Source organism: Streptopelia decaocto, assembly GCF_964273445.1.
Source record: "Streptopelia decaocto genome assembly, chromosome: 14".
NCBI lineage: Eukaryota > Metazoa > Chordata > Aves > Columbiformes > Columbidae > Streptopelia > Streptopelia decaocto.
In genome coordinates, this window is record NC_138669.1 from 1,437,537 (window position 1) to 1,451,179 (window position 13,643).

The 13,643-nt window shown below is 48.9% G+C and overlaps 1 protein-coding gene across 1 annotated transcript; it reads right to left on the reverse strand.

Annotated features, from left to right (window-relative positions):
* Positions 1 to 538: 538 nt before the first annotated feature.
* On the reverse strand, positions 539 to 12,168 carry CHMP4B (charged multivesicular body protein 4B). Its single transcript, XM_082065733.1, has 5 exons — positions 11,821 to 12,168; positions 5,593 to 5,770; positions 4,732 to 4,846; positions 4,124 to 4,250; positions 539 to 1,352 (listed from the first exon to the last, which is right to left on the reverse strand). Exons 1-5 carry the CDS (start codon positions 12,011 to 12,013, stop codon positions 1,285 to 1,287), a joined length of 681 nt encoding a protein of 226 aa, XP_081921859.1. The 5' UTR covers positions 12,014 to 12,168; the 3' UTR covers positions 539 to 1,284.
* Between the last annotated feature and the right edge of the window lie 1,475 nt (positions 12,169 to 13,643).

Sequence of the window (13,643 nt, forward strand, 5' to 3'; positions counted from 1 at the left end):
CGAGCCTGGGAACGGAAGAGCTGCAGCATCACAGGAGCATCTGATGGGTTTGCACGGTGGGGAATGTAAAGATCCACCGACGCTAAAGGTTGATTTGATATGAAGCAGCACTGTGCCGAGCTGGGACTCCCGCTCCTCCGGGGAGGGAGCAGCGGCCCGGCCTGCGGTGCGGCACCAGCGCCCTGCGGCCCAGGGCAAGTCTGCAAGTCTGGCACAAAAAATACAAAGCCAAGGCCCCCAGCTCTGCCCCAAACTTGCTGCTTCTACTATTACATCCGTTTTGGTTTCTCCTTTGTGTGGAGATTTTGACACAGTGGTCCAGAATAGTATTGTAATAAGGAAACAGCTTAAAAGTAGCAGCGCTCCAGCAATTTGCTCAGCTAAGGGTGAAGTTTTATACATCTAAGCCACAGTCGTAGGGTCAAAGTTCAGCTGGCTTTAAAAAGTGTGGCACTCACGCAGAAAGAGGCCAAACTGCTTGTAAATTATAGTCAGATTACTTAAAACATCACAAAGAACTGACAACAGTAGCCACAGATGAAAATTAATCGAGATATTTAATACAGTGCAATCCATAGTAGTTTCTTAATTAAAATAATTGTGTGCATGTATCTGAATGGGTTATCAATTATCACAAAAAAGCAATAAACATTGTAGTGCTAGGTAGAAAAATGTACAACTGAAATTTGAATCTTCCCGACTTCCAAGATGGTGTTTGTCCGTCGCAAATCATCACCAATTAAACGGGAACAGTGACTGGGTTGTCGCAGTGACAGACACAAGGCTGGCCACACAGCATCGAGGGTATAAATACAACTTGCAAAGAACTAAAAACCTAAAGCATTCTCGCACCTAAAGACAATAAGAAGCCAATGGTGGCTTACGACTTTTCCTGGTTTTAAATGCCTTACAAGACTTCTAAACACACTAAAACTGACTTAAAATTACAGAGTGTTGTTTTTTTTCCCAGCTTATTTCAATCAATATGGCCCAAAGTTTTGCAGATGAAGATCCAGCAGTGGCAGCAGCACAGTCCAAAAGCTGAATGTTTGATTTTGCAAATACCTTTTTACAGAAATCCAACCGTATTCAACCGCAGGCAATTCCCCTGCTCCCCTTCCTTACTTTGTGCAGACCATGCTATGCAGAAAACAGCAACGCGCTTCCCACTGCTTTGGGTTAAAATTAAAGATAAAGACATTTTGCTTATGGTTTCTCCTCAACACAACACATTTGCACCCAGAATATGTAATCAAAGTCTCTTTTCAGCCAGTTGTGCTGCGGTTACATGGTTCCTGCCCAAGCTTCCAGCTCTTTCATGTCGTCATCCTCTTCCTCCTCTTTCTTCTTGGCTGCAAAATATTAAAAGAAAACAAATGAGTGGGAAACTTGACAGAATCTTGTCCCAGTTGTTTGCGGGAGAGAAGCCTCTGTGCCGCCGGCCCAACCAAGAAATGAAGCACCACGTGCCAATAACAAATAGACAAGATCTTTCTGAATTAAGGAACCGGTGTCTTCAGAAAAAGCCAGAACGGGATAAACTCCTGATATTTCCACGTTACGTGTGAAGAGACAAACACACCGGGAGGTTAAGCCGTGTGCACCAGCAGCGTGTATCACCTTCCATCCTCACCAAACCCCCAAGCAGCAACCCTGAGTTTTGGGTTTCCAGTCTGGACTCTCCAGTGTCATAGTTGTGCCTCTATTAAAAGAATAAAATCATTCCTTATTCCATTTTGAAGTTCTCGAAGCGCCACAACCGAGCTCGCGTGTGTTCACCCGCTGGCGATGGGGACGTGACACAGCAGACGTGTCACCCACTGTCACCGCTGGTCCTGCCAGGGCAGCAAACGCTGCTCTGTCCTAACACCACGAGTCCAGTTTCTGGAGATGGAAACTGTCAACTCAGCAAAAAGGCTTTTAGGCCAGAAATAGCTGCAGTAATTTTGGAAAACACCAAGAAAAGACGTCATTTCCTCAGGCAGCGCTTTCGGTTCAGAACGGGGTGGGGGGGGGAGAAAAGGCAGATAATTCCTGCTCAAAATGGTTTGTGTCATTCCAAATGAAGCATTTACGCAAGAGAGAGCTGAGTCAGCATTAAGTCACACTCAAGACCCATCATTTGTACAAGTTCGGAATGTGTTTTCCTAAATTAAGCTCTTCCAGGCTCTGTTAAACAGAAACAGCTTTTGCCTGAATTTCTTCTGACATTAATTCAGCTGACAGGCAACTGCAAAACATTTCTCATTCGGACTAGTTAAGCCGAAATCCAGACAGTCGTGAGAACTGGAAAAGCAGGAAAGCTCACCCTCATTTCCGGGAGGTAAATAAGAGTCAGTTCTACCGCAGAAGAGACGTTACTGACTTCAAAAGGCACATCAGGGAGGTACCTGCGCCGTCAGGTAAGTGAACTCTCTGAAAGTCTGGCCCATGATGACCACAAGTAAACTTTTAATCCCAGTGTATATTAAGTCAATTTTAAGTGAAAAATAATTCAGGGGAAAAAACCCCCCAAGCTAAAGGCGCAGGCAGCAGCGCTCCAGGACCCCACACTTCCCCCACGCTCATCTCAGGGCCAGCGCTGCTTGAATAAAAAGCAGCACACCGTTAAAATACATTGATGGAATTCTAATTTCTGCCCAAAAGAACCTTAATATAAAACCTACAAGACACTGAGTTTTATACCAACAGTTTTTACTACTAAAAAAGTTTGATGTCTTTATTATTTTTATTCTTTTAGGAATTTTATGTCTACATAAGTGTTATGCTGCAGAGTTACTCAAATGTGTGCACAATTACAATGCCTCTTACTAGCACACAGTCACTACTACCTAAGATAATGCAAAAAGCATGTTTGGGTCCAAGTCAGTATGCTTTAATGTCTATTACCCAAGGAATATTTAGAGGACAAACCTCATTAAAGCAGCCAGGACATAAAAAGGTAATGCACATGTTTATTTAAACTGTTTCTCCTGCTGTTGGATCTATATCTAGATAAAGCTGCAGATTTAAGTTATATGGATACAAGTCGCTCTCCTCTCAGAGCACCTGGCAGCAATTCCACCCAGCAAAACACAACTAGGAAAACAAACCAATTTTGTCAAAGTAAAAGAATACAATGGACAAGGCCTGAACTCCGCAGCAGTCACTAAGGTCACTAAGGCAGCAGCTCCGTGTTCCGCAGCGCCTGCTGCTTCTCACGTCCTGTCATGCCTGGAAAGGCAGCAAAATAACTACAGATACACCGACCAATTTGGGTTATTTTCATCCCCTGGTTTTTCAAGCCTTTTTTTCCTAAGTAAGCACATGAAATAGATCAGCAAATTCCACAATTTATTCATAACACGTGAAGGTAGATTCGGCAAAATAGGCTGGTAAAGCTTCATATCGCATTAATGCGTGCCAATTGTATCCTTTCTGAACTCTATTTCATGAGGTATCACTTCCAGTTCACGGAAGAGCGATCAGCTCAGATTTAACAGCAACTTAGAACTGTGTAATTGCAAATATTTCGTGCCGGTTCTCCACGTTCACCACACTAACTATAATTTTCTAGATGTATGTGCTCTAAGACTGGGCTGACCCTCGGTTTGGTACTGACTGGCGTGAGTACGTGCAAACCTCAGAGCAGGCAACGGCTGCCCCCAAAGTGGGGACTTTGGGGTTTGTTCCTCCCAAAAGCCAGAAAGGCAAGGATCAAATTAAACAAAAAAGCAGCAAGGAAGCGTTGTGGTTCAACCTGAGTATCTGAACCAGCCTGGGATTAATTCCCAGAGCTCATTTACTCTGCACTCCCTTTCACAGCCTTGGTATGTTTGTCAAGATCACAACTGGTTTCCTTACCCCCCGTCTCCACTCTGAGCGTCATCTGTGCTGTAGATAAACTGGTAGTGTTAGAACGGATAATAACTGTTCCTGTGATTGCTATTCATTCTCATCCTCCTTAGGAAAGGCAGGTTATCCCCCCGGAGAAACGGCACGAGATGTAACTTGTGATTCCTGCAGCAATTTCAAGAAAACACCTGCACTGCCTGCAGCCGGATCCCTCACATCGGAGGAGTCTGCAGTCAGATACACATACTTTTAACAATCCAAGATGTTTCTGGTAAAGGTCCACACATACCTGGCTTTGACGGTATTGATATTGAGGGCACATTTGGTAGTGGTACTGTCTCGGGACCACTTATTTCCAGCAAGTTTTTGTCTAGTTCTTCTTGTTCTAGTTCCTCTAGTTCTGCCATGAGTTCATCCTAGTTTTTTAAAGAAGGAAAACAGAAAGCAAAAAGAATAAACTAAGTTGTATTTACTGGCAAGCAGATTTAGCTGGTCATATTATTAAAGAAAATCGCTTCAACGCATAGGATCAAATTGAGGAGATGGGGAGTCCGAATCTTCATCTGAGTTCATTCTCAGATCAGGCCATCCAGACCATTCCCAGCATGAAGCCGGGTCAGAGCAGCTGCCTGCACGGGCACAACAGCCAGGAACAGGTTCTACGAGAGATTTTACACCCCAAGTACTACACCAGACACACACAATATGCAGATTTGAACACCTCCGATCAGTCACCACCCCTGGAGGTGTTCAAAAGATGTGTAGACGTGGCACTTAGGGACATGGTTTAGTGGTGGACTTGGCAGCGTTGGGTTAATGGCCAAACTCTATGATCTCAGGGGTCTCTTCCAACATAAATAATTCCGTGCTATAAACAGAGCCGGATTTAAAGCATACCTCATCAAATTCTTCCCCAAATCCTACTGGCTTTGAGATGGCTGTTGAAATCTCATCGGCCAGCTCCTGCTGTTCTGCAATGTCCTGCATCAATTCATCTACTTTATCAATATCCCTGTAGAAGAAAGCAAAGAGTTCAATATAATTAGGCACTCTCCCAATCAGCCCTTATGACTGTATTTCCCTCGTTTTGTAGCAATGCCACACCACCGTGACATTTTACAAGGTCCTTTCCCAAAACATATATTGCATGCAAGCCTGAATTTTATCCCCAGTCTCAACAGGATTATGCACGTATTTTTTATGTTTTTCTTAAAAGCTTAGCTCACAGCAGTTATTTACAGACACTTCATATGAAGGGGCTGTGTTCTGCATTACCGCTATTAATAATAATTTGTTCTGTTCCCTGATCCAGCATTATCACATTCCATCTACAATACTTGCTTTTGGAGCAAGTACACCATTCCCACAATGCTATATTATTGCTACGTACACCCATTCTGCTGCACAGAAAGACATTTAAGCCTCCCCTTGAGGCTTAAAATTCTTGCTGCCACCAGGCGGATCTGGGACTGCTGCACCCTCCCCTTTGCTTTAGGCTACACTGGTGCTGGTTTTCTGACAGACAAAGGCAGCAGCTTTTGTGCCATATAAAATTATGTCAAACTGAGAAAGCACCCATAGATGTGTATTTTGTTCAATATGACCATATATCTAGTATTTCGGTTTAAGTTACAGCCTTTGAAAGGAAGACCTTGCAACTGCAGCTCTACCTTTTGTTACAAACCACCTGGCATTGAGCAGATCAACCAAATCACAAACTAAAGCTCCTACAGAAAGACGCAGAAGGGAACGACTTACATGTTGTCATGAGCAGCTTTCATAGCTTTAGCAGCATAACCCATATTCTTGAGCACTTCAGTGTTAGTGTTGGCATTCTCAAGGGCTTCCCTCTGGAATTCGATGGTTGACAACGTGCCATCGATCTGCGCAAGCTGCTTCTCATACCTCTTCTTACGCTTTAGGGCCTGAAGAGCAGCTGAACAACAAAGAAAAGAGCAGGATTTGTGAGATTTGTGCCCAGAACAGCCACGCACCCACCTGGTGACAACCACCGGTTCTCCTCAAGACACCTGGACAGACAACAGAGTGATGGACGTGTTCCCAAAACACCAGCACTGAGCACAAACTGGGTTTATAGATAATCTTGCCTGTACATGGTAAAAGTTTTGGTAGAAGCTGCGGCGTGGGCAAAACCTAGCAAGCTCTGAGCACTGCGGCGCTTGAACAAACATCGGGTATCAAACACACAACCAGAGCTTCTCTTTAGGGAATTCCTGCTGCCCCTCCTGATATGAACAGACGTGTCCCCTGCATGACAGACCTGGTCATGTACTACAACCACCTACTCTAAAAACAGAAAGCTGCTGCCCTAACAGCCCTGCTCGTGGTTTCTGATCTCAGCCACCCGCACACTCCATTTCTTCAGTGCTCTGATATCTGTAAAGAACAGGAAAACGTTAACATGACACAGGCTCCGCTAAAAACGAACACCCTGGACCTCCCGACAGATCAGTCACGAGCACCACGAAAGGCGACCAATAAAGGGTTTTAATCTTTCAGATGTTATTTCAAAACTTTGCAGCCCTGTTTACAATTCCACAGCAGATTTGGGGTGGGTGCGACACGGAGTAGGAGATCCCGACAGCAGACAAGCTTCCCTCATCTCCCCTGCTAGCGCGGTGATAACTTTGTGACATGATGAGTATGTTCCTGCAATACAAGCAAAGTCATTCATCTCCTAAAGCAGATTAAGCCTGCAGGCACCCCATGCATTTTGTCAGATGGCATCTTGACCTTCCTTCGAGATAACACCCTGGTGTCCAGAAGCCCTGCATGTACCCTCAGTTCTACAACTGGTTATGAACGTGCTGTATTTGATTACTTTCAAATTACACTAACATATTAGAGAATTTAAAAAGTACTTTCTGAAGGTCCAGCTAAGGCTGCCAGGCACGCAAAGCAGCACAGGCTTATTTAGAACTGATCAAAACCACAAAAGCACAGACCACCTCGACCGTCCCAGTACAAGGACAAAGCTCCAAATCGAGCCCCTTTGCTGACTTTCAGCCCAACCCACCAGTAAATCTCCCCATCCTGGGGTCGGTCCAACATCCATTCTCGTTTGCCAGGAGTGGGAACAGGGCCAGGCTTTTGTGTAACACGAAGGGCAGTGTTTGCTCTGCAGAATCCAGCACAAATACCATCTGAAACATTCCAGCTTTACGCCAGATCATAAATTGATGAGCAACACATTACTGGTATATTTAGTCTGGTTAATTTTGCGCTAATGGTTTAATTAAGGATATATAAAGTTTTCTTACTCAGAAAGATAAAACTGTTAATAGGCTGTGTTTATAGAGCAACAGATGCTGGAAAAGCATCAGACAGTGACAGGACATTCTTAATTGAGGATTTGGCACATCATGAAGAATCATTGGCAAAACCAGAGATTTCATAACCGTCACACAAACCAAAGTAAAGTACTACAATTTACGTACAGCTTTCTCCAAGCACAGCTACAGTTTACCTCCATTTCATGCTCATGCACATTTAAAACAAGCCGCTCAGACACCAAACTTTGTAAACGAGATCTTGCCTAGGAACAGGAGCATAAACATGCTAGGCTTAAAACTTGCCTTGTTTCAAGTGAAAACTTAAAATGGGTTTGTGAGGGCCAAGTGGCCATGGCTGGTATCTATATTTTCCGCTCTCTCCATTAAGGCCAATACAAGGACAAAGTTTTGTCCCCAATTCCCGCCTGTACCCACCTGAAGAGCCACTGGTAGAAATGCCTGTTTCAGTAGCCTAAGAGGAACAGGGACTGATGGACAGCCCCGGGAATAAGCACAGGGTCACGCATAAAGCTGCTGTGCCTGGACAGTTCAGCATAAATATTTAGTGCAGGTCGATTAACATCAGAGTGATTAATGAGTTTCTGCAACAAAGAAAACCTTACACAAGGACTGCAATTTTTTGCAGGTGGAAGCACTAAGGAATGCAGAACAAGGTATTCAGTGCCTCAAATGAGATGATCACAACTCCCTGCAATTTATTTTCATGTGTGTTTCCTTGTTTAACTATCTTTTAGTGTAGAAGACTTTATTAAGCTGTAAAAATAAGAAAACACCAAGTTAATTTAGGTCACCCGCATCCATTTCATCCTGCAAGTTTTGGCAATTAATTCCCTATGCTCCTCCCTGCACAGAAGAGGATTTAAACTTCACATTCAGGGTTGAACTTGTTGCAATTATCGGCTCCCCTCCCACAGACCCCCCCTGTGTCCAGTGCAAACACACCTGGGATAACGCTGGTTGCTGCACACCTGCCCTTCCCAGAGCTCGGCAGAGACGTGGGATCCACTGCCGACCTCCTGTGCTCTATAGATCACTAAGTGATCACGTCTCTGCATCCAACTTCATTTGAAATACTTAAAATCGCATTTGTTTGTATAAGACCGTTACTGTTCAGTTGATTTTCTGCCTCTCGGGACCGGTTCCTCAGTTCTCAGGTGTTTCTGGAGGAGCACAGCCCATCAACACCCACAGCTCCGAGGTCACAAGGGACTTCTGCAGTCAAGGTCTGTCTAGAGCCAAAACCACACTGAGCTCTGCAGAGGGGCCCAGGGGTCACCCAGCCGGGCAGGGGGGAGAGACAGACCCCTGCTTAAAATGCAGGAACAGCAACAGCAAATAACGGGCCTGCACGTTTCCCACACGCTGCTATCACAGTTCACAAACCTCAGAGAGCAGCGGTACCTGCCCGAGGAACCGAGCCGAGGGGGCGATTCTGTGCCCATCCACAGCTGCTTCATCTCTACTCTCCTATTTAGACACCGATTTCTGCAAACTGATGAGCAGCTCTGATACTTTATTCCCGCACAACAGTCTTTACCATCTGCATAAATACCGACTGAAACCTCAGGTACTGCCAGAGTAATATATTTTTATTAAGTTTTTATCGAAGTCGAAGCTCTGAATACTTGATCTGTAGGGAATGACAGGGGCTCTTTTTCTCAAAAACAAAATCCACAACCCACAAACAAACAAAACATTTGTTCCAGAATTTGCAATAAGTGTGAAAAAGAGACAGCAGGCTAAAAATAGATTCTCTAGCGTCACGTTAATTGATGCACATGCCAGCAAGGGCTGTGCGTTTGAAGCCGGTGCATCCTTGCTCTTTGTGAGAACTGCGGTCACATTGGGCAGCGTGCAGGGGACGGCCCTCAGGACCCACACCCTTCATTATGCCTTTTCTGCTCCCAAGACAGTAATTACACAGGCAGGCAATGTCATTTAATAGCCAGCTTTAATTACTGTGGAACTGCTTCTGCAGGACCTGTAACTGTATATTAAGTTTAAAGCATTTATTCTCTAACGTAGCCAGAATTGCCCACAACCTGGTGCTACAGAGATCAGCAGCACATTTATTTGTCTAGAAACAGCTGGTTTAAGCTTTCCAAGAGTGCGATAATTTCCTTATCTTGGAACAAAAAGCTGCATGAGGTTACAAGATCCCTGGGCCAGACTCTCGCAGCGGCTTCTGCAAAGAGCCTGATACTCAGAGGCCAAATAGTGAGCCTTGGGGGGCGATGGGGCTGCCAAATAGTGAGCCTTGGGGGGCGATGGGGCTGCCAAATAGTGAGCCTTGGGGGGCGATGGGGCTGCCAAATAGTGAGCCTTGGGGGGCGATGGGGCTGCCAAATAGTGAGCCTTGGGGGGCGATGGGGCTGCCAAATAGTGAGCCTTGGGGGGCGATGGGGCTGCCAAATAGTGAGCCAAACCTGCATGTGCTTGGGGCCGGCACAAGAACCAGAGGCCTGCAAGTTTCTGTGCTGCGGGAAGGGGTCAATGAGCCTTTAGAAACCCCGCTCGCTTGGCACCGAAACAATCGCCCAGTGTGCTGGGGAGTAGAGACCGTCTCCTTTTGTCCCCTGAGCGCGCCAGACGCTCGTCCTTCCTCTGAGAAAGCCACATCACGCCAGCTTTCCCAGGGCGGCCGTGATGTTCCAGGTGAGCTCCCTCTGCTGCAGACGCGTTTGTTCTTCTGCCCGCTGAGCAGGACAACCCGCCCGCAGGACGCTTCTCTGAACACAGCGACACACAGAAATCCTCAGAGGGAAAACCTTCAGTCCTGGAGAACTAAGAAAGCTTCAGGATTCTTAAAGCTGCCTTTTTAAAAATTTGATCCAACGCTTTAAAGAAACTGAATCCCTACCTTTTGTTCAGTTTTACTTAAGACATTCAACTATATCGAAGTATTTCCATTAAAAAGACTGTGATTTGCATCAAAAATACATAATTTCTGAATTATAAACCAGCCGGAAGTCAGAGGGGGAAAAATCCAAACAACTGCATACAAAACAATGCAATTTGTTGGAGCTCAGCTGATGACCGACATGTTGAACCCAGAATAAACGAGCAGTCCACCAGTCTGTCCCCAGGGGAACCCACTGCCCAGCCAGCGAGCAGGTGACCAGCTGCCTTTCCTCACAGCCCAGGAGTAAAAGTTGGCCTTTTAGTTTCAGAAATCCTCTGGAAAAAAAGAAAACCATCCCCAGCCCTTCTCCTTTCCACAGCTCCCTAATTACTCATCAGGATCTTGTCCTTCTGTGAGACCTCAATTAGCGTGACCCAGAATCCGGGCAGTGAATGGGCAGGTTTTTCTCCTTCCTCCACCTCCAGAGAAATTCAATCTCTCCACTACGCGAAGCGCCCCAGACACACGGACGGGCAGCACGCACAGAGCTGGTGTTACAACAGAGCGAGACAAGGACTTGGGCAACCAGGTGGCACAAAGAGAAGTTCAGGAGAAGTTAAAGAGGACCAGCATAACGCAGAGAATGCAGAAACTGCAGAAGAGGAAGGCTGGAAACTCAGGCTTATTAAAACTGTTGTAATAAATTTGATTTCGAAACTAACTTAGTGAAGCCACGAAGCCACCGGGCACCCTGAGCTCGCTCCATTCGCACCGTCACTCAAACACAGCGTGACCGGGAAGCCCTGGTGCAGCAAACTGCTCTGAGCTTTGAAAGGAGCCTTAAAATGCTGACTAAAGTAGTGACGTGAAGCAGAAACTGTTATTGGTAGTTACCGTAAATTAACCCCTGCTACTTGACCGGCGGTTGTGTATCAGCAGCTCTGCACCTCCTGCTTCAAGCTCTGCCCTTCTGCTGGAACCCAGCACAGAATGGGCAACGTCAACACAAAAATCTAAGTTACACTTTCCTGAAAACGCCACTTTTAATGACCGCCATAAAACAAGCAAGAAGCTCCTCAGAGCACCCAGATACACACCCTGACAACTTCTTCCCTTCAGGCTGATATTCATCAATATCCAGCACTGCCTGCAAATACATAATTAGACCTCCCCAGAAGGGCCCGGTTCCACCTGGTGAACACCAGTCTCTAATATCTAAGCTACCTATAGCTTTAGGATACCCTAACAACAATGAAAATATACCTAACTAAATCCTCATATTAAGCAGGGTCTTGGTAAAGAGTTGTGTTTGTTAGAAGACATAAAAAACCAGCAGTAAAGCCAGGCTAAATCCCCAAATTAAGTAGAGTCTTGGTAAAGAGTTGTGTTTGTTAGAAGAACAAACAGCCAGCAGTAAAGCCGGGCCTTAGCGCCGCCAGGGCGCGGCTCCTCCAGCTCCTCCCGGCCACGACCAGCAACTCCCCGCTCCTGCTTCGCCACGCGTTCCCGACCTGTCCCCGAAAGGACCCGCAGCCGGAACCGAAGCGCGGAGCAGCGGTGACATCGGCGTCACGCGGGCGTGACGCGGCAGCCGCGTTCCAGCCCCGAGCTCCGGGTGCGCCCGGCGGGGAGGCCGGGCCGGTGCGACCCGGGAGCGGCCGCGGGCCCTGCGGAGGGGCCGCCACGGCCCCCAGGCGGGAGGCAGGAGAGAATAAACGCAGTAAACTACAGACCGCAGCGGCACCTCGCTGTCCGAGCTGCACCCAGGGCAGCGCCCGCAGGCCGGCCCGCCCCCCCGACCTGTTGCCCGGGCCCGGCCCGGCCGCTCACCGCGCTTGTTCTTGGTGCCGTGCTTGCGGGCGGCCGCCAGCTCCTCCTCGATCTTCTTCTCCAGGAAGTCCTGCTTCTTGCTGAGCAAGTCCTCGGTTTCGCGGAGCTTCTGGATCGCGTCCTGCGGGGACGGGCCCTTCCCGGCGCCCTTCCCGGCGCCCGTCCCGAACAGCTTCCCCAGGAGCCCCGACATGGCTGCGCCGGGCCGGGCCGCCGAGGCCGCGCTGTGAGGCGAGGACGGCCGTAAGCACCGGTGCCCGCTCCCCCCGCAGACCGTCAGCCCACCGGCAGCGCCCGGTGCGCCGCCGCCGCTCGCAGGACTCCCCGCACCCCGCCCGCCGCCCCGCCCCGCCGCGGCCGCCCCCGCGCCGCATACAGCTCCCGGCGTGCCCCGCGGCGCCGCGCCGCGCCGGCGGGCGGTGTCCGCCCGCGAGGGCTGCTGGGAAATGTAGGCGCGGCCGGAGCGAGGCGCGGGGCACGACGGGAAGGGCGGGGAGGTGCGGTCTCCCGAGCGGAACCTGGAAACGGCGTCACGGGGCGCGCTGACGTCACGGCAGCGGTGGCTCCGGGGGCGGGAGGAGCCGCCGCCGTGGCGGGCCGGCGCAGGGTCCTAGCGCCGCCGTTGCGCTGCGCCGGCCCGGAGGCGGGAGCTGGGGAGCACAGGGCCCGGCACGGCGGCTGGGGCAGCAGGGTCGTTCCCGCCGGCGCCTCAGCGGTCTCCTCGAGCCCGCCGGGCCGTAGGAAGGGCCGGGAGGAAGCGGGCGGGGAGAACGAGGCCGCTGCCGCCTCCGCTTCCCCCACGGGCTTTCCAGGGCTCCGCCCGGGGCGGGACCCCAGCCCACGGAGATTCGGGGCCGCGTGTGCTGGCGGCGGCAGGGAAGCGCGGAAGGAGGTGGAGCTGGACAGAGCCCGGGGAGGCGGCTCGGGATAAACGGCACACGGGTCATGAAGACATGAAGAGCCCGCCCTGTCCGGCCATCGCCCGGGAACGGAGTCTCCTGAGCCCCCCGTGGGTCTGGGAAGTCGCCTCGTCCCCAGGCTGCTCCGCCCCGCGGTGACCGCCCGGTGCCGGGACAGCCCTCGTGTGCCGCTGGAGCCGCCACTGCGCGCAGCCGCTACGGTGGCGAGATGACAAAGTGACATCTATTGTTGAAAACTTCCCTTTCTCATCTTGCCAACTTTACAAAATCAGGTATTTAAATACACAGGCACAGTTGCTTAATTGGTGGTGACTCATCGCGAGCTCCTGGACACGAGTCACACATTCTGATTAGTGGATGCAGGATGGATATAATTCTGCACTATGTGACCGGAGTGTCCAAAGTCCAATGAATGAATCAAGTTTTAAGTGCCGCAGCCTGGTACCAACCTTTACAGGCTACTTTCAACTTCTGTTTCTTTGTGCTTGGCCCCTGTAAAAGTAATAAACAACCTCCTTCCCAGTCAGAGTGGTGGTGTGAAAACAAGGTAATAACAGGCTCAGATAATAGTGTTTACCACGAGAAATCATCCCCCCAAAATTGTTGCTTTTGGGCAGGGTCGGATGAGTTAGTACACTGTAAAACAGGCCAAGACATACACACCAAATGGCAAACAGGAAAGTGAACAAAAAACCTGCTTATTGGGCAAAAGAACCTGTTTGTGTCCCCAGCAACCGAGAAAAAATGCTGCCTGGGTGATATAAAGAGCCTCTATGTACGAGGTGGGAGTCCAGCAACAATGCTGGGTAATGGAACGAACTCTACCTTGCTAATGTCATAACACCAGATAGCAAGGAAGACAAAAAATACACAAGAAAAATCCACCGAGGTTTATAGAAACAA

Coding starts and splice junctions, on each gene's coding strand:
- CHMP4B (XM_082065733.1), bottom strand. CDS start 12,013: ATGTCGGGGCTCCTGGGGAAGCTGTTCGGGACGGGCGCCGGGAAGGGC. Junction 4,847..5,592: donor AAAGCTGCTCATGACAACAT/GTAAGTCGTTCC, acceptor TTTCTTCTACAG/GGATATTGATAAAGTAGATG. Junction 1,353..4,123: donor ATCAATACCGTCAAAGCCAG/GTATGTGTGGAC, acceptor AATATTTTGCAG/CCAAGAAGAAAGAGGAGGAA.